The sequence below is a fragment of the Scyliorhinus canicula genome, chromosome 1 (genome assembly GCF_902713615.1).
Source record: "Scyliorhinus canicula chromosome 1, sScyCan1.1, whole genome shotgun sequence".
Taxonomy (NCBI): domain Eukaryota; kingdom Metazoa; phylum Chordata; class Chondrichthyes; order Carcharhiniformes; family Scyliorhinidae; genus Scyliorhinus; species Scyliorhinus canicula.
This window is the reverse complement of record NC_052146.1, coordinates 196,610,188-196,632,204: the sequence shown is the minus strand read 5'-3', so window position 1 is coordinate 196,632,204 and position 22,017 is coordinate 196,610,188. Positions and strand designations below refer to the sequence as shown.

Genomic DNA, 22,017 nt, shown 5'->3' with positions numbered 1-22,017 from the left:
TCTGTTTTTTTAATTGGCGTTAATCTCCTGATCTTTACAACACTTTTAGGAAGCAATTCCATCGCTTGATATTGGGATCATATTTGACCCCAGCTGAATCTCCAGCTATGTTTTTGTGCCATCACTAAGGTTACCTGTCTTAAACTCCGTAACAAGGCTCAAAGCTGTCTGTCCCATCACAGCCTGACTGCTGCTGAAACCCTCATTCATGCCTTTTGTTACTTCTACACTATTTCAACAAACTCCTGGTGACCCTCTCAAATTTTACCCTCCATAAAGTTGAGGTCAAGCAAGACTCTGTTGTCCATGCTCATACTCAGAGTCCTGTTCACCCATCACCCCTGTGCTTGCTGATCTAAATTGGCTCCTGGTGAAGAAACGTAATTTTTAAAACTCTCAGCCTTGTTTTCAAATCCTCTCAAGGCCTCTCTCCTACTGATCTGTGCAATCTCCTCCAACCCCAGAACCCGCCAAGATCTATTGAGCTCCTCTAAGTTTCACCTCTGAGCATCCCTTATGTTATATGCTTCACCATTGGTGACTGTGCCTTAAGTTTCCAAAGCCCTAAGATCTGGGATTTTCTCCCTAAACCTCTCCACCACTCTCACCCCTTCAAGGTGCTCCTTGAAACTCACCAAAACTTTGGCCATCCGCCCATATTCTTTCAAATGTGTTTCGATATCACAATTTGCTTTTAATGCTCCTGTGAAGTGTGTTGTGATGTTTTACTATGTAATGGTGCTCTACAAATACAATTTGTTGCTCACCATCTGTGTTAAGGGATACTTCTGACATTTGATCAAAGCAACTATCAACCTATTTCATGCTGCCATCTGTATTTGGAAGTACTGTTTGTTTGCTCTCTGTATCTCTGTTAGGGAGATACCCTTTACCACATCCCCCTTACCACAGATTAGCCTCATTGCAATCCTCAGTACTTTTGACTAGAAGCTTGGTCAAAAGTAGGTTTTAAGTGTATCTTTAAAGAGGAGATAAAAAAGTAGTGAGGTTTAGGGAGGGAATTCCTAAAAAGTACATCAATCTGTTCCTTACTGTGATAAAGCACCAGTTTAAGCATGCAGAGACGACTGATCAACTACCATTGCCTGATTCTCATTGCAAGAGCAGGGAGGCAGTAATGATGAGAAATACTACACAGATTGCATACAAATAACTAAGAGACATTGGACATCAAAAGACATGCTGAAGGAAAATCAGAAAAAGTGGTCTTGGAGAATAGAGTACACAGCATGTAGGCATAATTCTAGATTTTATTTTAATCTTGTGTATGCAGAAGTAAGTATTTCATTGTTCCTATTTACTCCTCTCTTCTTGAACACAAAAGGATATATGTAGGAAAAGTAGAATAGAAATTCAGAATCTACTGTAAAAATCTACTCAGCATTTGAGAACAGTGCTTTTAGGTTTTGTGCTTCTTTCACCTTCAAACCATTCTGTGATTCAATATTTTGGAATAGACTGTTGTATTTTATCATATTTTCCAAATTATAATTATATTTAGTTTCCAATGTATAGTTTGCTTGACGTGCACTCAATTTTCAAATGTGGCCAGTAGCCACATGATAATTTTGGACGTACTTAAAAACGTGTATTGTATTGCAGACACTAGCAGCTAAGTTGAGCCCCACCATGGATTCAACGTAAAATTTCTTAAACTAAGTTATTGTTGGAACAAGATTTTGTTTCATTTTTGCACAGACAATCAGGTTGATCTGTTCAGTAAAAGAATCATCATTGACCTGGGTGGCACAGTGGTTAGCACTCCTGCCTAAGCTCCAGGGACCCGAGTTCAATTCCAGCCACGGTTGACTGTCTGTGTGAAGTTTGTACTTTCTCTCCGTGTCTGCGTGGGTTTCCTCCAGGTGCTCCAGTTTCCTCCCACAGTCCAAAGATGTGCAGGTTAGGTGGGTTGGCCATGCTAAATTACCCCTTAGTGTTCCAAAAGGTTGGTGGGTTACGGGGATAGGGTGGCGGCGATGGCTTAAGTAGGGTGCACTTTCCAAGGGCTAGTGCAGACTCATTGGGCCAAATGGCCTCCTTCTGCACTGTAAGTTCCATGACCTGGTTCGTTTTTATTCATAGGTGAAAAATAAAGCACCTGCCGAATTGCAAATCACAGCTGAACAGCTCCTGAGAGAAGCAAAAGAGAGGGAGCTTGAACTTCTTCCACCACCTCCGACACAAAAGATCACTGATGAGGAAGAATTGAATGACTACAAGCTAAGAAAAAGAAAAGTAAGTGTCTTGTAACATTTTCTGTTTTTTTTTGGAAAATATTTTTTATTATTAAGTTTTAACATTTTGTACATAAAACAGAGAACACAAAATAGGAAAAATAACAAAACAACCCCCCCCCCCCCAAAAAAAATCACGACAGTGACCAACTCTTTTTAAAGTAAAGAATAAACGGGGACCATTTCTTAGTAAAGCCCCTCAATAGCCCGCTCAAGGTGAATTTTACCTTCTCAAGGTACAGGAAATCCACTAAATCCTCCAACCACACCAAGGCACAGGGCAGAGAAGCTGACCACCTCAACAGAACCTCCCTTCGAGCACCCAGCAAGACGGTCTGCTAAAACGTCTGCACCTGCGCAGCCCCAGCAGGTCCGACACCCCAAATATGACCCCCAGGGGACTGGGCTCCAAGTCCATTTGCAAGATTGGCGAGATGGTGCTGAAGAAAGTGCCCCCAAAACCTCCCCAACTACGGGCAGGACCAGAAGATATGTATGTCGTTGGCTGGGCCCCGCCCACACCGCTTGCAAGTGTCATCCACTCCCTCAAACAACTGGCTCATCCTTGACCTCGTCGGATGCACCCTGTGCATCAACTTTAATTGTATTAACTCTAATTCCGCAAGCAAACCCTCTGCAGCACTCCTTCTCTGGTGCTACTCCCAGGCCTTCCTCCCACTTGGCCATAACCCCCTCCAGCAACATCGTGTCCTCCTCTAGAATCCTCCATAGACCGCTGAAGTGACCTCCCAAACCCTATCACCCACAACCCTTCCACCAACAATGAGGAGGGCAGTGTCACTGGGAATGACGGAGAAGCTTTCCTTGCAAAATCCCGCAACTGTATGTACTCAAAAGCGTCCATTTGTGGGATCCCAAACTTCTCCACCAACTCCCCCAAGCTTGTGGACAGCCCTTGCAGAAATAAATCCTTCAATTCTGCCGCCGCCCCCCCCACCCCCCCATCCCCAATCCTCTCCTTTCGGCCACGAAACCTAGCATCCAATCTCGCGGCTCAAACAAATGATTTGCTCAGATCGGCATCAGCTTTGACCTCGCCAATAATTTAAAATGCTGCCAAAACTGGCTCCATATATTCAGTGGCCACCAGCACTGGATTAACCCAAAAATTTCCCTGGTACAAACGGGAATGATGCTGTTGCCAGCATCTGGAACCTCCTACAAAAACCTGCCTCTATCCTTGCCCAAATTGCCTTTGGCTCCCTATACCAACCCTGCACCTCCTCCACATTGCTAACCAGTAGCAGAGAATGGGGAGCGGTGGGGAGACCACTCACTCTTTTCTAAGTTCAATTTGTATACTGAAAGCGCCCCAAATTGCTTTATCAGCCCTATCATACCCCCACCATGGGGTCAGGTCCGAAATATATAAAAGAAGGTCGTAGGCATACAAGGACACCTTATGCTATTTCCTGCTTCTTTACCATATTAGTGTAACAAATCAGGATTGTTGTCCTTGCATCATGAGGAGTACACAATTTTTTAACTGGTACAATTTTGTAATAGACGTTTGAAGACAATATACGGAAAAATCGAACTGTTATTAGCAACTGGATCAAATACGCACAATGGGAGGAAAGCCTAAAAGAAATACAGCGGTAATTATTAGAAGGAAATTTCATATGATTGATATGGTGATTTAAAAAGAAAAACAAAACACTTCAGTTTGTTTGGCTTTTTAAAAATCCTTGCCCATCTTCTTGTATCCCTGAAGAGCACGTTCCATTTATGAGAGAGCATTGGATGTCGATCACAGAAATGTTACCCTATGGTTGAAGTACGCAGAAATGGAGATGAAGAATCGGCAGATTAACCATGCCCGTAATATCTGGGATCGAGCAATCACCATCCTGCCCAGGGTCAACCAGTTTTGGTAAGGTCACTACTACTGGTTAGCAATCTTTATTTGTCCAGCTTTGCATTTCAATTTGAAACATACTGTACACTGTTAAGCTTTGCATAGAATTATCAGCAATCCAGATCTTCTGTTGCCATCAATGTTTCTTGACTAAACCCTTTGAAAAATGAATTAGTTAAGGACCGTATTACGGTGGCAGAAAGGAAGTTTGTTGAGGGCTCGTCTACTGAGGTAGTATGGGCTGAGGTTAGAAACAGGAAAGCAGAGGTCACCCTGTTAGGGGTTTTCTATAGGCCTCCGAAAAGTTCCAGAGATGTAGAGGAAAGGATTGCAAAGATGATTCTGGATAGGAGCGAAAGCAACAGGGTAGTTGTTATGGGGGACTTTAACTTTCCAAACATTGACTGGAAACGCTATAGTTTGAGTACTTTAGATGAGTCCGTTTATGTCCAATGTGTGCAGGAGTTATATGTGGGGGAAAGGCAATTATAAGGCGATGAGGAAAGACTTGGGATGCATGGGATGGAGAGGAAAACTGCAGGGGATGGGCACAATGGAAATGTGGAGCTTGTTCAAGGAACAGCAACTGCGTGTCCTTGATAAGTATGTACCTGTCAGGCAGGGAGGAAGTGGTCAAGTGAGGGAACCGTGGTTTACAAAAGCAGTTGAAACACTTGTCAAGAGGAAGAAGGAGGCTTATGTAAAGATGAGATGTGAAGGTTCAGTTAGGGCACTTGAGAGTTACAAGTTAGCTACGAAGAACCTAAAGAGAGAGCTAAGAAGAGCCAGGAGGGGACACGAGAAGTCTTTGGCAGGTAAGATCAAGGATAACCCTAAAGCTTTCTATAGATATGTCAGGAATAAAAGAATGACTAGGGTTAGAGTAGGGCCAGTCAAGGACAGTAGTGGGAAGTTGTGCATGGAGTCTGAGGAGATAGGAGAGGTGCTAAATGAATATTTTTTTGTCAGTATTCACACAGGAAAAAGACAATGTTGTCGAGGAGAATTCTGAGATTCGGGCTACTAGACTAGAAGGGCTTGAAGTTCATAAGGAGGAGGTGATAGCAATTCTGGAAAGTGTGAAAATAGATAAGTCCCCTGGGCCGGATGGGATTTATCCTAGGATTCGCTGGGAAGCTAGGGAGGAGATTGCTGAGCCTTTGGCTTTGATCTTTAAGTCATCTTTGTCTACAAGAATAGTGCCAGAAGACTGGAGGATAGCAAATATTGTCCCCTTGTTCATGAAGGGAAGTAGAGACAACCCCGGTAACTATAGACCAGTGAGCCTTGAGTTTGAGAAGGTGACCAAACAGGTGGATGAGGGTAAAGCAGTTGATGTGGTGTATATGGATTTCAGTAAAGTGTTTGATAAGGTTCCCCACGGTAGGCTATTGCAGAAAATACGGAGGCATGGGATTCAGGGTGATTTAGCAGTTTGGATCAGAAATTGGCTAGCTGGAAGAAGACAAAGGGTGGTGGTTGATTGGAAATGTTCAGACTGGAGTCCAGTTACTAGTGGTGCACCACAAGGATCTGTTTTGGGGCCACTGCTGTTTGTCATTTTTATAAATGACCTGGAGGAGGGCGTAGAAGCATGGGTGAGTAAATTTGCAGATGACACTAAAGTCGGTGGAGTTGTGGACAGTTCGGAAGGATGTTACAAGTTACAGAGGGACATAGATAAGCTGCAGCGCTGGGCTGAGAGGTGGCAAATGGAGTTCAATGCAGAAAAGTGTGAGGTGATTCATTTTGGAAGGAATAACAGGAAGACAGAGTACTGGGCTAATGGGAAGATTCTTGGTAGTGTGGATGAGCAGAGAGATCTCGGTGTCCACATACATAGATCCCTGAAAGTTGCCACCCAGGTTGAGAGGGTTGTTAAGAAGGCGTGCGGTGTGTTAGCTTTTATTGGTAGAGGGATTGAGTTTCGGGGCCATGAGGTCATGTTGCAGCTGTACCAACTCTGGTGCGGCAGCATTTGGAGTATTGCGTGCAATTCTGGTCGCCGCATTATAGGAAGGATGTGGAAGCATTGGAAAGGGTGCAGAGGAGATTTACCAGAATGTTGCCTGGTTATGGAGGGAAGGTCTTATGAGGGAAGGCTGAGGGACTTGGGGCTGTTTTCGTTAGAGAGAAGAAGGTTAAGAGGTGACTTAATTGAGGCATACAAGATGATCAGAGGATTAGATAGGGTGGACAGTGAGAGCCTTTTTCCTCGGATGGTGATGTCTAGCACGAGGGGACATAGCTTTAAATTGAGGGGAGATAGATATTGGACAGATGTCAGAGGTAGGTTCTTTACTCGGAGAGTAGTAAGGGCGTGGAATGCCCTGCCTGCAACAGTAGTGGACTCGCCAACACTAAGGGCATTCAAATGGTCATTGGATAGACATATGGATGATAAGGGAATAGTGTAGATGGGCTTTAGAGTAGTTTCACAGGACAGCACAACATCGAGGGCCGAAGGGCCTGTCCTGCGCTGTAATGTTCTATGTTCTATGAATATTATGATTAAAACACTTACTTTTTCAGCATAAGATCCTCCAGAACAGTTCTGGTTTTGAATTAGTGTTTTATTTTTCTCCTAATCAACTTCTTTATAATTATTTTTAATACATGCTCAAAATTGAACTTGAATGACTATTCATAATGGCAAATACAAGAATTAGCTGTTCTGTTGATTAACCGCTTTCTGTTTCATTTCTTTGTCATACATTTCAAATATTTGAATACAAATTATATTTCAAATATACATTTATGAACCATGTTGCATTGCTCCTGATACTTTTATTCGCGTATAAGAAAGCTATTACGAGAAGTAAATGTTTCCAGATACACTTCCAAGTCTGTTCTTCTATTTGGGCTTGATGAATTCCAAACTCTTTCTGCCACATAGAGAGCCTTTTTTTGGGAAAATTGAAAAATATCAGTTCACTTCAGTCAGTCATTTCATCAGAATGAGATTGCACTTTCTAATGTTCTTCCTAATTCAAAAGGGTAAGAATCCCTTTCCTTCATTTTCCTACCTACATCAGCTGCAACCAGGAAGGCAGATGAGCTGTTCCATCGTCTGTGTTGATATCACTCTGAACTAACACACAAGATTGGATTGATGTTGAGACTCTCTAAAGGCAGGAAAGAACAAGCTCAGTTTGGAACTGTGGGTTACAATACATTCTCGGCATTTGGCAAACTACTATAATTTCATGGGATGTAGCCCATCCCAAATTGTCCTTTAATTCAGAGGTTTGCTAGGCCATTTAAAAGGGCAGTTTTTTTTAACAATTATTTTATTTTAAATCCAATACCTTAGTTTATAAGTTGAATTGTTTCTTTTTTTTCATAAATTTAGAGTACCCAATTCATTTTTTCCAATTTAAGGGGCAATTTTGTGTGACCAATCCACCTACCCCGCACATCTTTTGGGGTGTGAGGGTGAAACCCACGCAAACACGGGGAGAATGTGCAAACTCCACACGGACAGTGACCCAGAGCCGGGATAGAACCTGGGACCTTGGCGCCGTGAGGCTGCAGGGCTAACCCACTGCTGCCCTTTCAAAGGGCAGTTAAGAGTCAACCACATTGCTGTGCTCAGGCCTACATATGACTCTAGTCCCAGGTAAGGACGGCAGATTTCCTTCCCTAAAGGGATTTCGTGAACCAGATAGGTTTTTTATGGCAATTGATGATAATTCATGGTCCACGTTTAAATTCCACCAGCTGCCGAGATGGAATTTGAACCCATGTCCCCAGTGCATTACCTGAGCCTCAGCGTAACTAGTCCATTAACATTACCACTACACCACCGTCTCCCCCTGTTGCTATATGTAGGTAATGTTTCCAGAATGGATCTGTTGGTGTGCTTATGTTCATATGCACATATAAGACTGTATTATATTCACTTTTGCTAGGTATAAATACACCTACATGGAGGAGATGCTTGGGAATGTTGCAGGAGGACGGCAGGTTTTGAGCGCTGGATGGAATGGCAACCTGATGAACAAGCTTGGCACTCCTATATCAACTTCGAACTCCGATACAAGGAAATTGAAAGAGCTAGACTGGTTTATGAGAAGTATATCCTTTTAAATTGTAATTTGTAGAAAGAAGTAAGGTACTTACCCTGGATAAGCTCATCACCACAAACATTAACATGAAAGCTGATATATCTGAGATTTGGTTCTTGCAAGCTAATATATCTGAGATTTGGTTCTTAATGATTGGGTAGCTGCTGAAGATTTACACCACCAGCCTGTACAACCACTATTAGATAAAGTATGATGTGCTTGCATGTTATGGCTAGAATGGTGAAAGTAAGTTCATGTCCCTTTTGGCAAGTTCTGTTTCTCCCTATTTTAGTTGAAATTATTAGTTACTTTCTGGTTAATTAAAGCTAAAATTCACACCGACTAACCTTTTGGTATGGTGCAGGGGCAGAGGGTAAGATAGTGGGAACAGAGTCAACACTGTAGATTCGATGACCTAATGAGGTGGAGATGTCCACAGAATTTCAGGGTTGAACTGGAGATAACCTGTCACGAAATTTGGCAACTGGTGTTTGCAATTACAGAGATGCACTGCATGTCAGTAAATTAGAAATTTTGTGTGCTTGGATATCTCTCTGGCTGGGGAAATCTACTAAAAGACTTATTCATAAGCATCATTGATAGTGTTCTATCTCCAAACCATTAAATCTGAAGAGAAAGAAACAATCTGAAGAAAGTACGTTACAACTCAAATTATTTCAGTTTCCTTGTAGCATTCTCCGAAGGAAAAAAACAAAATGTTATATGCGGCAAACTCAATGGTCTTGAATTTTCTGGATTGCATTTGTGCAGATATTGCACTAAAAGTAGTGCCAGATCTTTATAACAGGAGTTTGCACTGAACCTTGTCATAGAGCTGTCATAGACTAATCTGGAACATTTTAAACTTGGTGCAAAGCAAGCTCAAATGCAGCACTATTTATTGTTGCACATTTTTAACGCAGTGTGCATGCAATTTTTCAGATGGTGCTATCTCTTCAATTAGTTTTAAAGAAGGTAGCGCAGTGATTAGCATTGCTGCCTCACAGCGCCGAGGTCCCAGGTTCGATCCCGACTCTGGGTCACTGTCTGTGTGGAGTTTGCTCATTCTCCCCGTGCTTGCGTGGGTTTCACCCCACAACCCAAAGATGTGTAGGGTAGGTGGATTCATGCTAAATTGCCCCTTAATTGTAAAAAATGATTGGGTACTCTAAATTTATTTTAAAAAACATATTTTCAAAGAACTTACTGCATTTGTCTATTACTGTTTCATAAATTCGAGACATTTCATGTGTGGAATAGGAAATTGAAGACACTGAAACTTTATTGCAGCAGTACTGTTTGATTCTGGCTGGCACCACCAAAAGTGAGGAAAAGGAAATGTTAAATGTTTGGGTTTGAAATCTCAATTGTCTAGAGATCCCCGATATTTTACCACCAGCAGAACTTTTTTCTGGTTTAATTTTCCATTTATGAATGCAACTGAAAATGCAGAAGTACATTGTTCTGTCCTATAACTTAATATAATTTCTACAAATTCAGCATGCTGGCACAATGGCTAGCACTGCTGTCTCACGTGCTAGGGACCCGGGTTTAATTCTGGTCTTTGGTGACTATGTGGAGTTTGCACTTTCTCCCTGTGTGTCCATGGGTTTCCTCCAAGTGCTCCGGTTTCCTCCCACAGTCCAAGGTTAGGTGGATTGGCCACACTAAATTGCCCCTCAGCGTCCAGGGGTGTGTAAGTTAGTATACAGAGATTGGGCAGGGCAGTCAACCTGGTAGAGTGCTCTCGGAGGGTCGATGCAGATTCGATTTGGCAAATGGCCTCCTTCTATACTAGTATGATTGAATATGGGCAGCCCCAACATTTAGTGTCAAAAGGCCATTGTTAATATGTTAGAGTCTGATTTGTTCAGAATTACTTTCCATATTATTAATAGAAAGGGATCAGTGCTGTAATGAGAAATGACATAAGCACAGGAGATCAAGATGTGGAATCAGTCTGGGTAGAAATAAGAAAGAACAAAGGGAAGAAGTCCTTCGTAGGAGTAATCTATAGGTCCCCAAACACTAGTTCTACAGTGGCACAGTACAAACCAGGAAATACTGGGGGCTTGCAAGAAAGGTACGGCAATAATAATCATGGAATTTATAGTGCAAAAGGAAGCCATTCGGCCCATCGAGTCTGCACCGGCCCATGGAAAGAGCATCCCACCCTAGCCCCATACCTCCACCCCAGCCCCGCAACCCCAACCAAAGGGTGATTTTAATATACACATAAACTGGAGGAATCAAATTGCCAAGGGTAGCTTGGAGGCAGAGTTCATTGAATGCATTAGAGATTGTTTCCTGGAACAGTATGAGTCTACTCTCAATTTTCATATTCTGTAATGAGGAGGGATTAATTAATGACCTCCATAGTTAAGGTAGAATTCAAAATTCAGTTTGGGGACGAGAAAGTGGAGTTCCACTCTAGTGTTCTGGAATTAAACAAAGGAAATTACATAGGCTTGAGGACAGGTTTGACCTGCGTAGACTGGGCAGAAAGGCTAAAAGGTAGGATAGCTGATGAGCATTGGCAGTTGTTTAAGGAGATACTCCATTCCTCACTACTAAAATAGATCCCAGTGAGGAAGAAAGATTGTAAGAGTGGTAAAAAACATCCATGGCTAAACCAGAAGGTCAAGGATATTATAATGACAAAAACTAAGGTATATCATATTTCAACGGCCAGTGGCAGGCTGGAAGATTGGGAAACTTACAAACATAAACAAAGGGATGCTTAAAAAGCTAAGGTAAATTCCAGGGCAAAATACTAGTGCAGAATATCCAAAAGGATAGCAAAACCTTCTGCAGGTACATAAAACGGAAGAGAGTCATGAAGGTGAATGTTGGTCCCTTGGAAGATGAAACCGGTGAGTTAATCGTGGAGAACATAGAAATGCCAAAGATGCTAAATCAATACTTTGCCTCTGTTTTCACAGTGGAGGACACTAATATTATTCAAATTGAGGTCAGACAGTAAGTTGCAATGAGGGTATAAGAACCGTACAAATTGATATAGATAGGAGAGTGGCCAAAATGTGGAAGATGGAGTTTAACGTGGATAAGTGTGAGGTCATGCATTTTGGTCGAAAAAATGGAAAGACAATTTATTATCTAAATGGGGAGAGACATGGGTGCTCTAATGCAGAGGGACCTGGGTGTCCTCGTGCATGAGTCACAGAGAACAAGTTATGGAATAGAGTATAACGGTAAGGAGGTGTTGTTGCAACTAAACAAGGCATTGGTAAGACTGCACCTGGAGTGTTGTACACGTTTTGGTCCCTTATTTGAGGAAAGATGTGGTGGCATTGGAGGCAGTTCAGAGGAGGTTAACTAGATTGATTCCATAGATGTGCGGTTTGTCGTATGAGAGTGATTGAACAGTTTAGGCCTATTGTAGAGTTTAGAAGAATGAGGGGAGATCATATCAAGGTATGCAAGATGCCAGAAGGTATGACGTAGAGCAGATGCTTCCTCTTCTGGGGCATTCTTAAACGAGAGGTCATAATCTTAGAATAAGAAGTAGCAAATTGAAAACAGAATTCAGGAGAAACTACTTTTCCCAAAGGGTTGTGAATTTGTGAAAGTTGCTACCCCTGAGTGCAGTGGATGTAGGGACAGTGAGTAAATTTAAGGAGGAGTTAGATTTTTAATTGGTGATGGGTTGAAGGATTCTGGAGAATTGGCAGGGCAGTGGAGTTGAGGCCAGGATGTGAGCAGCCATGATCACATTGAAAGTGTTTGGGCTCGGTGGGCGGGAGGGGCGGGGGCTAAATTACCTAATCCTGCTCCTAGGTCATATGTTCTAGGGCGGAGATGCTCTGTCTGATTTTGCAATCCAGCTCTTGGTCTGTGGCATTGTAGGTAACAGCCATGATAGAATGACAGAGTAGGCTCGATGGGCTGAATGGCCTAATTTCTGCTCCTATATCTTACTGGCCGAATGGCCTAATTCTGTTCCTATATCTTACAAACTTAGAAGTCATTTCAGTCTGCTAGTGTCATTTAAAAAAAATCTTTTTATTATCATTTTTCATATTTATAAACAATTGTGTGTATATATAAATCATATTTTTCTTAACTGCGTTAATTTACTTTATTGTACAGAAAGGTTCATCCTGTCCCTCCTTTAATTAACCCCATATACATTTTTGCGCTTTGCTTTTGTGTTCAGGGAGGGGCGGGTGAGGGGGTGTTCTGCTAGTGTCTTCTAATGCGGTGCCTCACTCTCAGTGCCTCTTGTCTCTCTTTCCTCATCTATTATTACCCAGAACTGGAGTATTCCTATTGGAAAGACCAATGTAGCTGCTTAACCCTTTGGAGTGTGTGGGAAGGTGGTAGTCCAAAATGTTTTAGGTGCACTGAGACTTGGTTAAGTACAATGTGAAGCTCATTAAAATAAAGTGGGGAAAATTGATGTGAAACTCCAGAAATCTATTGCAGCAATATTGGGTTACAGTGCTGCACCTAATGTTTTAGACATATTGTGCTGCACCTAATGTTTAGGACATAAGTCTGCATTATTCATGTAAATCTAGGAAACTCATGTAACCTGGTCTTTCCATTGGGGTTGTAGGGAGTGCTGTTTCAGCATAAGTTGGATGTAAATGGGTGAAATAAAAATTTCCCTGTGGAAAGCGGACAGCACTTTATATGCTCTAGTTCCACTGAAACCTTTTGAGAAATTCCAGGCCAGTTTGCATGTCTCATTAACACATTACCATGATCGGTTGAACATTGGTTTTAGTATATTATTCTAAGGAATCATCGTATTGATCAATTAATGTAGTTTGAAAAGAGCCACAAATGTTATTTAGAGCATTTTATACTGAACGGATCTATCACAAGTTTTCTTGAAGCAGAGTGTTTTGGAGTGTAAGATATGAATGTTTGCTCATAGTCCCTCATATGATAAATGCCTGCTTTCAGCCATACTGTCAAGGCATTTCACTGTTTTTCACTGGAGGAATTGATGGGAAAGCAGGCCAGTTGCAATAGACAACCTATATCCATCACCTTGTAAGCAACTAAATATCACCATGGCTGAAGGTGTGGGGGCAGATCTTTTTTGACCAGGAATAGTCACAAAAAAGTGATTGATTCATAACAACATGTGGGCAGGATTCCTTTGAAGTAGTTTTGTTTTCCTTAATTCCTCCACACTTGTTTTTATCCATCCTGATGTGAAGAACTGGATTAAATATGCTCGGTTTGAAGAAAAGCATGCCTACATTGGGCACGCACGGAAAGTGTTTGAAAGAGGAGTGGAGTTTTATGGAGAAGACTATATGGATGAACAGCTCTTTGTTGCATTTGCAAAATTTGAAGAAAAGCAGAAAGAAGTAAGAAAATCACAGAATTTAATTTTGTTTACTTGTTTGTTTTCAAGACTCGTCCAAAAAGACTAATCCTATTTACTCTTGCATTCATAAGTGGAAGAATCCAAATAGCCTCAATTCTGTTTAAAGTGGCTACTAATCTATTGTTCATTTCCCATGGCATTACTTACAAAACTTTTTTTAACATGTATCTCCTCTTTTCTCCCATACTCTTTCTGCAGTTCTATTTGTCTATATTTAATCCATTTTTTTCTCTCTCTTTCCCCCTGTTAATCTTTCTATTTCCCTAGTCTCTGAATCTTGTTTCTCATCCTTTTTGAGTCTCCCGGTTTATAAGTTTGCTCCGCTTTGCTTTGTCATCTCCTTCCTCTGAATCCCTCTCCTATAGGACAGGATTTCTGGTCCTGCATGTCCAAGATTGGAAATTTCCGCCCAATGTCAACGGACCTTTCAATGATCCGGCAAATTTTTAATTCTTCCCATGGCAGACGGGACCATAAATATACCCCATAGTTTCCATTTTCTGGGCCTTTCACTCCCCTTCTTTCTCTCTCCTCTTCTCTTTTTGTAGACATGCTACGCTTATAACTCTCTCATATTTCCTTCATTGCCTGCATGACTTTTCCGCTCGGCTGCAATGGAAGAAAGCATGGATAAACCTTTGTTAACTCCAAAATTATATTGTCTTTTTCTGGCAGTTGAGGAAAGGGAATCACGCGATATATGTATCACCCTGTGTTGCATTTACACAATGGAGAAGGCGACAGAGCTTGGTTTGGGAGGGAATAATGGTCAAATGCCAGATTGTGAGGGTTTGGGTTAGACATTCACTCACTGCAGTGGAGCTTGGCCAACCTGAAAGGTTTTATGTTGCTTTTGAAATTACTATAGCAGGCACAAAACAGTGGAAGGGTGGTTAGCACTGCTGCCTTACGGCGCTGAGGACCTGAGTTCAATCCCGGCCCTGGGTCACTGTCCATCTGCCGTTTGCACATTCTCCCCTTGTCTGCATGGTCTCACACCCACAACCCAAAGATTTGCAGGGTAGGTGGATTGGCCTTGCTAAATTGCCCCTTAATTGGAAAAATAAAAAAAAGAAATTACTACAGTGAAAGGGAATGCATTTGTCAAATGGTGATATTAAAATTTCTCAGATCGACAATTGCCTTCCCTCTGAAGATTCAAAAGTGCGAATTTAAAAAATAAATAAATCAGGAGAATGCTAGAGTTTGATAGTTGCATGTAAAGAAGTAAAAATGTTTTGATATCAAATTGGAAGAAATTATTATTATGCTGCAAGTTGCTGAAAGTTTTAATTCCTTTTTAATTTCATTCAGCATCTTGCCTTTTGTGAACATAATTTTCTTCAATCAGATTAGTAATCAGAGCTTTCTGGGGAATATTACACTCCTTTAATTAATATAGCATGTGCCATGCTTCAAAATTTTAAGCTGAGTTCAAAATAGCTTTATTTGTTAGCATTGTATTTACATTTGTTTTGAGCAGAGATTGCTAAACTGATTACAACGTATCAGCAGCAGCAATTTTCTTTGGCACCAAGTGCATACTGTTATGTTTGTTTATTCTAGATGATTTCTCACAGAAATATATAATTTACTAATTTACTTTTAGAGAAGAGATTCACCCACTAAATGACTCGGTCAAGAATTTGAGATGTGTGATAAATAATGAAGGGGTTCTGTGCTAAGCTTGTAGATGAAAGACGTGCTGATATAACAACATGGTCTAATATAATGGGTAGTTTGCAGCATGCAAGAAATAGGTGGTTTGGTGAATTGATGTCGCATTCCACTACACAAATATTTCTTGTATTCTGTGGGATTTTAAAATATGTTTGATTTCTGCAGTAAGATTCCTCAGGTGATGGAATTGTGAACCATTATATTCTGTATCGCCTGTTTAAATAGTTCTTTCACAGTATTGTGAAAACTGCCAACTTCAAACAGTTGCATTATCAGTTGCCAAGAAAGAGAACAGTGCATCTGGTTGCTTTTTAGCTAAAAGCTGAAGTCCGATATAATGCTGGAGTAAGAAAGCCAATTGCACAACAGCTGGATAACTGCTGTGTCCAGTTCAGGACTGGGCTAGACCATCCAGGAAAGTTCAAACTTTGCTCTGTGCTGAGTTAGATGATACAGCCAGGATGGTGGTAGGAGGGAAACCAGCCAGCAAGCTAGTTAGTCAGTGATACCTTCTGAAATGTTCTCCTGTTGGCATAAAGCAAGACAAGATAAAGCTTGGTTCTAATGCCTCCTACAATAAAATATGTCAATTCTTCCAGTAGAGTAGTAGGAAAACTGGAATGGAAAATTTAAATAGTCTACTGTATGGTGAGCTGTGCAACTATTTCGTCCTTTTGTGGTGTCAATTTTCATTATTGTTTTCAAGTAACTTTTTACATATAGAATGGTAATGTGAATTTACAATGCAACATCAATGTTAGAGCTCATTTTATAGCAATCAAACCCTAAAGATCTGTGTGGCCCCTGCTGAACAATGCTATTCCTGCCTTTGAACCAAAAGCTTTCATGGCACTTACACTTTATTTCTAGTTTGATCGCGTGAGGGTGATCTACAAATATGCACTTGACAGAATTGCCAAACAGAAGGCTCAAGAGCTCTTCAAAAACTACACGGTGTTTGAGAAAAAGTTTGGGGACAGAAGAGGCATTGAAGATGTTATTGTCAGCAAAAGGCGCTTTCAGTATGAAGAGGAAGTCAAGGTAAGATTTGGCTTTCCCAATCCGTTCTGCAAAGATAATACACATGCCTTTCCAGAGTGTTAGTTTTCTCAACACTCGTGTTTAGTCACGACAGAACAGCTGCAACAATAATTATACATTTGTGGAATGTCGAATTTCGGCAAGCCATTTAAAACTCTATTTAGTTCGGCAGGACAGTAATATCCTGCTGGGTGGAAGACCCGTAAGTTCCTGGCCCCTGTTTTCATGTCTGAGAATTATTCGCTGTGACCAGCTGCTCAATCTGCTTTCTGACATCACTGTTGCTGGACAACAGAGATCCCCCTATAGCTGGTATAAGACTGAAGTTAACTTTGGGAGAGGTGAAATCCATGCTTCAGAGGCTTTCTTCATGATCAGCAGTGAGTGAGCACCATCATTTTGTTGATGATCACAAATGCCTGGGTCAGTAAATCTGCAAAATAAAGCAATGAATCATGCAAAGTATTTGGTAATGAGACAAGTCTTTCTCCAAGAAATGAAGAGCAAAATCAAAGTTCTGACAGTTATGCTTTTGGAATATGTTAATGTGACAGTGTTGACTAAAATATTTGAGCAGTTTAAAATTGCCTCTAATTGGTTTGAGTTTGTTAACAATTCAATTCTAATGAATTTGTATACACTGGAGCATGCCTGGCACATAACTAGTCATGAGTCAATCAGTGAATCTTGCTTCACTGTGAAGTTGAAGAAAATACTTTTCTTTTTTTCATAGAATTTACAGTACAGAAGGAGGCCATTCGGCCCATCGAGTCTGCACCGGCTCTTTGAAAGAGCACCCTACCCAAAACCATACCTCCACCCTATCCCCATAACAGTAACCCGGCCCAACACTAAAGGCAGTTTTGGACACTAAGGGCAATGTAGCATGACCAATCCACCTAACCTGCACATCTTTGGACTGTGGGAGGAAACCGGAGCACCCGGAGGAAAACACTCACACACAGGGAGAACGTGCAGACAGTGAACCAAGCCGGGAATTGAACCTGGGACCCTGGAGCTGTGAAGCAATTGTGCTAACCACCATGCTACCGTGCTGCCCACTAAAATCCAATGCACGTAAACATTTTGTTCCAGCTGAGTCAACAATTGTCTGTATTAATGTTCCCCAGGGGGTGTCTTCTGTAAAATGTAGTTCCAGTAGCAGGTGAAACATGGTGTCAGTCAAAGCTCAGTAAAGCTTCTGTGATGACATATGGACTGATGCGTCGCATGGACAAAAAAATTAAAGTTTCTTGTTTCTCGGGGAGACGCGATAGCATAGTGTTGAGCACTGTCACTTCACAGATCCAGGGTCCCAGGTTTGATTCCTGGCTTGGGTCTGTGTGTGTGGAGTCTGCACATTCTCCCTGTGTCTGCATGGGTTTCCTCCGGGTGCTCCGATTTCCTCCCACAGTCCAAAGATGTGCTGGTTAGGTAAATTGCCCGTGTCCACAAGGGTTGGGTGGGGTTGCGGGAAGGGATGGAGGTGTGGGCTTAAGTGGGGTTGCTCTTTCCAAAGTCCAGTGCAGACTCAATGGAACGAATGGCCTCCTTCTGCACTGTAAATTCTATGATTCTATGAGTTGTAAGGATGGGGAAAATTGGCATATGTGCTTGGCAGAATATGACTTGGGGTGGGTGGGTTTACTGTGCATAGAAGAATCTGTATATCAATACCAGAAATCACGTATGATACTGCCCCAGATTTTGCATTAGTGTATTTTAAAATGTAAATTTTGTTAAGGTTTCTTCCTTTTACATATAGTGGGTTTTTTTTGCAGTACAGTGCTATGGATCGTCCAGCTCCTTGACAAAGCCAGCGTTTTAATACAAACGCTCTTTCTTTCTCTAATGATAGACAGTTCCTTGATTTTCCATTCACGCTATACTATACAGCCAACATAGTAGGTACCCTTTCCACAAGGCTCTGCCACTGTCACCTTTTTCTCTTTGCCTACTAGCATGAGTAGATTTGTGATCGCGTTCAATGACTCACTACACAATGGCAACCGAGATCAAAAAATCGTATTGTGGAAGGGGAGCTCGGACGTTGTCAGTGTGCCTGCTCATGAACATTTTTTATTCTGAAATGTGTTCTGTTTAATGGGGGAGGGAAACAGCTTGCATCCAAAGGATAGGAATGATGAAAGCAAATTTTCTGCGGATGCTGAAATCTGAAACGAAAGAGAAAATGCTGGAAAATCTCAGCAGGTCTGGCAGGGAGAGAAAAGGGCTAACGTTTCGAGTCCGATGACTCTTTGTAAAAAAAATAACAGACAAAGTAGGAAATATTTATACTATGGAGTGAGAATGAAAGATAAGTCGTAGCCACAGAAACCCAGGGAAACCGGGTGCTAATGGCCATAGAAACCAAGGGGAAAGAGTGCTAATGGCAGTCCCCAGAGAGAACAAAAGATGTGAAAGGTCAAACAGCAGAGGAACTAACATCAGAGGATGAACTGTAGATGTGGGGGGAGAGGAAGGGGGAAGCAAAGAGGAGAAAGGTGAAGGAAAGGTGGATAAGATTGGGGGGGGGGAATTAAACATATATTAAGAAAGAAATAGTAAAAGATAGTTAAAAATTAAATGAAAACAAATGGGTCGAGGTGGGGTAGAGCTGATCATCTGAAGTTGTTGAATTCAATGTTCAGGCCAGAAGGCTGTAGCATGCCTAACCGGAAGATGAGATGTTGTTCTTCCAGTTTGCGTTGAGCTTCAGTGGAACATTGCAGCAGGCCAAGAACAGACAGGTGGACATGGGAGCAGGGTCTTTTGTTAAAATGGCAAGCAACAGGAAGGTCAGGGTCCTGCATGCTCACAGACTGAAGATGCTCAGCAAAGTGATCACCCAGTCTGCGTTTGGTCTCTCCCATTATAGAGGAGACCACATTGGGAGCAGTGAATGCAGTAGACCAAATTGGAAGAGATGCAAGTGAAATGCTGCTTAACCTGGAATGAGTGTTTTGGGCCTGGGATGTTAAGCATGGAAGAGGTGGTGAAGGTTGATAGGAATGATGCAAGTTTATGTAACAGCTAATCATGTTTATGTGGAAAGTGTGTGGAGCAGAGGGGGGCTGGAGAAAGTGTTTTTCCGAATGAAAATTAAAATTAGAACCGTAATGAGTTAATAAAGAATCTCTCTCATGTCAAGGTAATTAGAATAACTTAAGCTCCTATATATTTCTGAAAGGCTAATCCACATAATTATGATGCCTGGTTCGACTACCTCCGACTGGTTGAAAGTGACGGAGATCCTGATTCTGTACATGAAGTGTATGAACGTGCAATAGCCAATGTACCGCCCATTCAGGAAAAGAGGCACTGGAGGAGATACATTTACTTATGGATCAACTATGCTTTGTTTGAAGAACTGGAGGCAAAGGTACAGCTAAGACTGTTCAAAGTGGGGGCAAATCATCTTATGTGAGGATCCATTACAGCTATTTATCCCCTCCCCTCGTTTTCCTGTGTTCTAGTCTCCAGAGGCTGCAAGGCTTCTGTAGATGTCAGTGTTCCTCGGAGTAGTGGCCTAGGCCCAACCATCTTCAGCTGCTTCACCAATTGCTTTTTTTCCAATAAATGAGGATATTTGCTGATGATTACACAAAGCTCAGCACCATTTGTAGTCCATGTTCAAATGTGGCAAGACCTGCACAATATCTGGGCTTGGGCTGACCAGTGGCAAGTAACATTTGCTCCACACAAATGCCAGGCAATGACCAACTCCAACAGGAGAGAATCTAACCATTACCCCTTGGCATTCAGTGGCATTACCATCACTAAATTCCCCACTATCAACATTCCGGGGCTCACCATTGACCAGTGACTGAACTACACTAGCCATATAAATACAGTGGCTACAAGAGCAGGCCAGAGACTAGGAATCCTCATGATTCGCAAAGCCTGTCTGCAATCTACAAGACACAAGTCAGGAGTGCGATGGAATATTTTCCCCTTGCCTGGATGAGTACAACTCCAATAGCAATCAAGCTTGACCCCACCCAAGACAAAACAGCCTGTTTGATTGGCATCTCATCCACAAACATTCACTCCCTCTACCACTGCCACACGGTGGCAGCAGTGTGTACTATCTACATGATGCACTGCAGGGACTTACCAAAGCTCCTTAGACAGCACCTTCCAAACCCGCAATCACTACCATCTGGAAGGATAAAGGCAGCAGATACATGGGACCACAACACCTGGAAGTTCCCCTCCAAACCATTTATCATCCTGACTTGGAAATATATCACCATTTCGCTGGGCCAAAATCCTGGAACTCCCTCCCTAACAGCACTGTGAGTGTACCTACACCACATGGACTGCAGCCGTTGAAGCATTTTTGCTTCTCTAAAAAAGCGATCTGATTTGATAAGCTGCAATTGTGAAATTTGTAATGTTGTGTGCATGGTAATATTGTGTCGCTTCCTATTTGGGATAACTGAAGAACTATTTGAAATGAAATGAAAATTGCTTATTGTCACAAGTAGGCTTCAAATTAAGTTACTGTGAAAAGCCCCTAGTCGCCACATTCCGGCGCCTGTTCGGGGAGGCTGGTACGGGAATTGAACCGTGCTGCTGGCCTGCCTTGGTCTGCTTTCAAAGCCAGCGATTTGGCCCTGTGCTAAACAGCAGAGTCCTAAATGCTGTATGATTTCTGTTCAAAAAGATCTTGGGGAGATGAAATTGGTCTACCCCAGCAGCACAAAACAGACTCACGATGAATCGGCAGCCAATTTTTCACCACAACTGATGTTCTTTGCTATGAAGTTCACAGAATAATAGTTTGCACTCTCTTTCTGGGGATGATTTCTTTTCCTTTCTATTTTATCAGCTTAGTCTGGCATTAAAAATCTTGGCAATATTTTCCAAGTCAATGGAAATTAAAAATTGGCCCACTGTATAACAGGCTGCCAGTTTGCTACAGAACCATTATATGCTGGGTTGAATCAATTTCACACCCTATATAGCTAACCATTTGGCTTGGAGTCCTAATTTTTCAGAATTGTTACAGCACAAATAGAGGTCATTTGGCCCATCGTGCCTGCATCGAATCTCCAAAAGAGCAGTTCACCTAGTGACTTACCCTGCCTTCTCCACATAATCTTGCACGTTCCCCCTTTTTAGGTAACATCCTGATTCCCTTTTGAATGCCTTGATTGAACCTGCCTGCAGCACACTCTCAGGCAATGCATTCCAGATTTTAATGGGCTATGTATGGAACATGGGAACAGGAGTACGCCATTTAAACACTCGTGTTCTGCATTGATCTAATCTTGACTGATCTGCAACTTAATTCCATAAAGCTGCCTTTACACCTTTGCTAACAAAATATATTAATCTCAGTTTTCAAATTCACAATTGGTCTCTACTCAGTTGCCCTTTGAGGAAGAAATCATTTTTGTACTTCTAGCATTTATGAAAATATTTTCTGTAACTCCAGTATTCCTTCCTGAACAGGATCCAGAGAAGACGAGGCAAGTGTATCAAGCATGCTTGGAACTCATCCCTCATAAGAAGGTATAGCTGTGCAGTCCTCAACTAATGATAGTAATTCCGTTTCCTTGCCTAAATTGGACATAAATGAGTTCTGACGTATGATGTCCATGCAGTTGGTTTCCTTTGTTTACCAGAAGACATTTCAGACTTAAGGTAACCCTTTACATTGCCTTGTCGCTGGAACCATACAGGCCTGGAGAATCCTACATTGATTTTTCTCCAGAAATGACT

The 22,017-nt window shown here is 41.8% G+C and overlaps 1 protein-coding gene across 1 annotated transcript in view; it reads left to right on the top strand.

Annotated features, from left to right (window-relative positions):
- Positions 1–22,017, top strand: part of crnkl1 (crooked neck pre-mRNA splicing factor 1) — a 44,314-nt gene that overhangs the window by 5,284 nt on the left and 17,013 nt on the right. Inside the window, 9 exon segments of the mRNA XM_038805977.1 lie at positions 2,104–2,256; positions 3,783–3,874; positions 3,991–4,149; positions 8,046–8,098; positions 8,101–8,211; positions 13,368–13,546; positions 16,117–16,287; positions 19,478–19,669; positions 21,748–21,807. Coding sequence (XP_038661905.1) covers positions 2,104–2,256; positions 3,783–3,874; positions 3,991–4,149; positions 8,046–8,098; positions 8,101–8,211; positions 13,368–13,546; positions 16,117–16,287; positions 19,478–19,669; positions 21,748–21,807 — 1,170 coding nt within the window.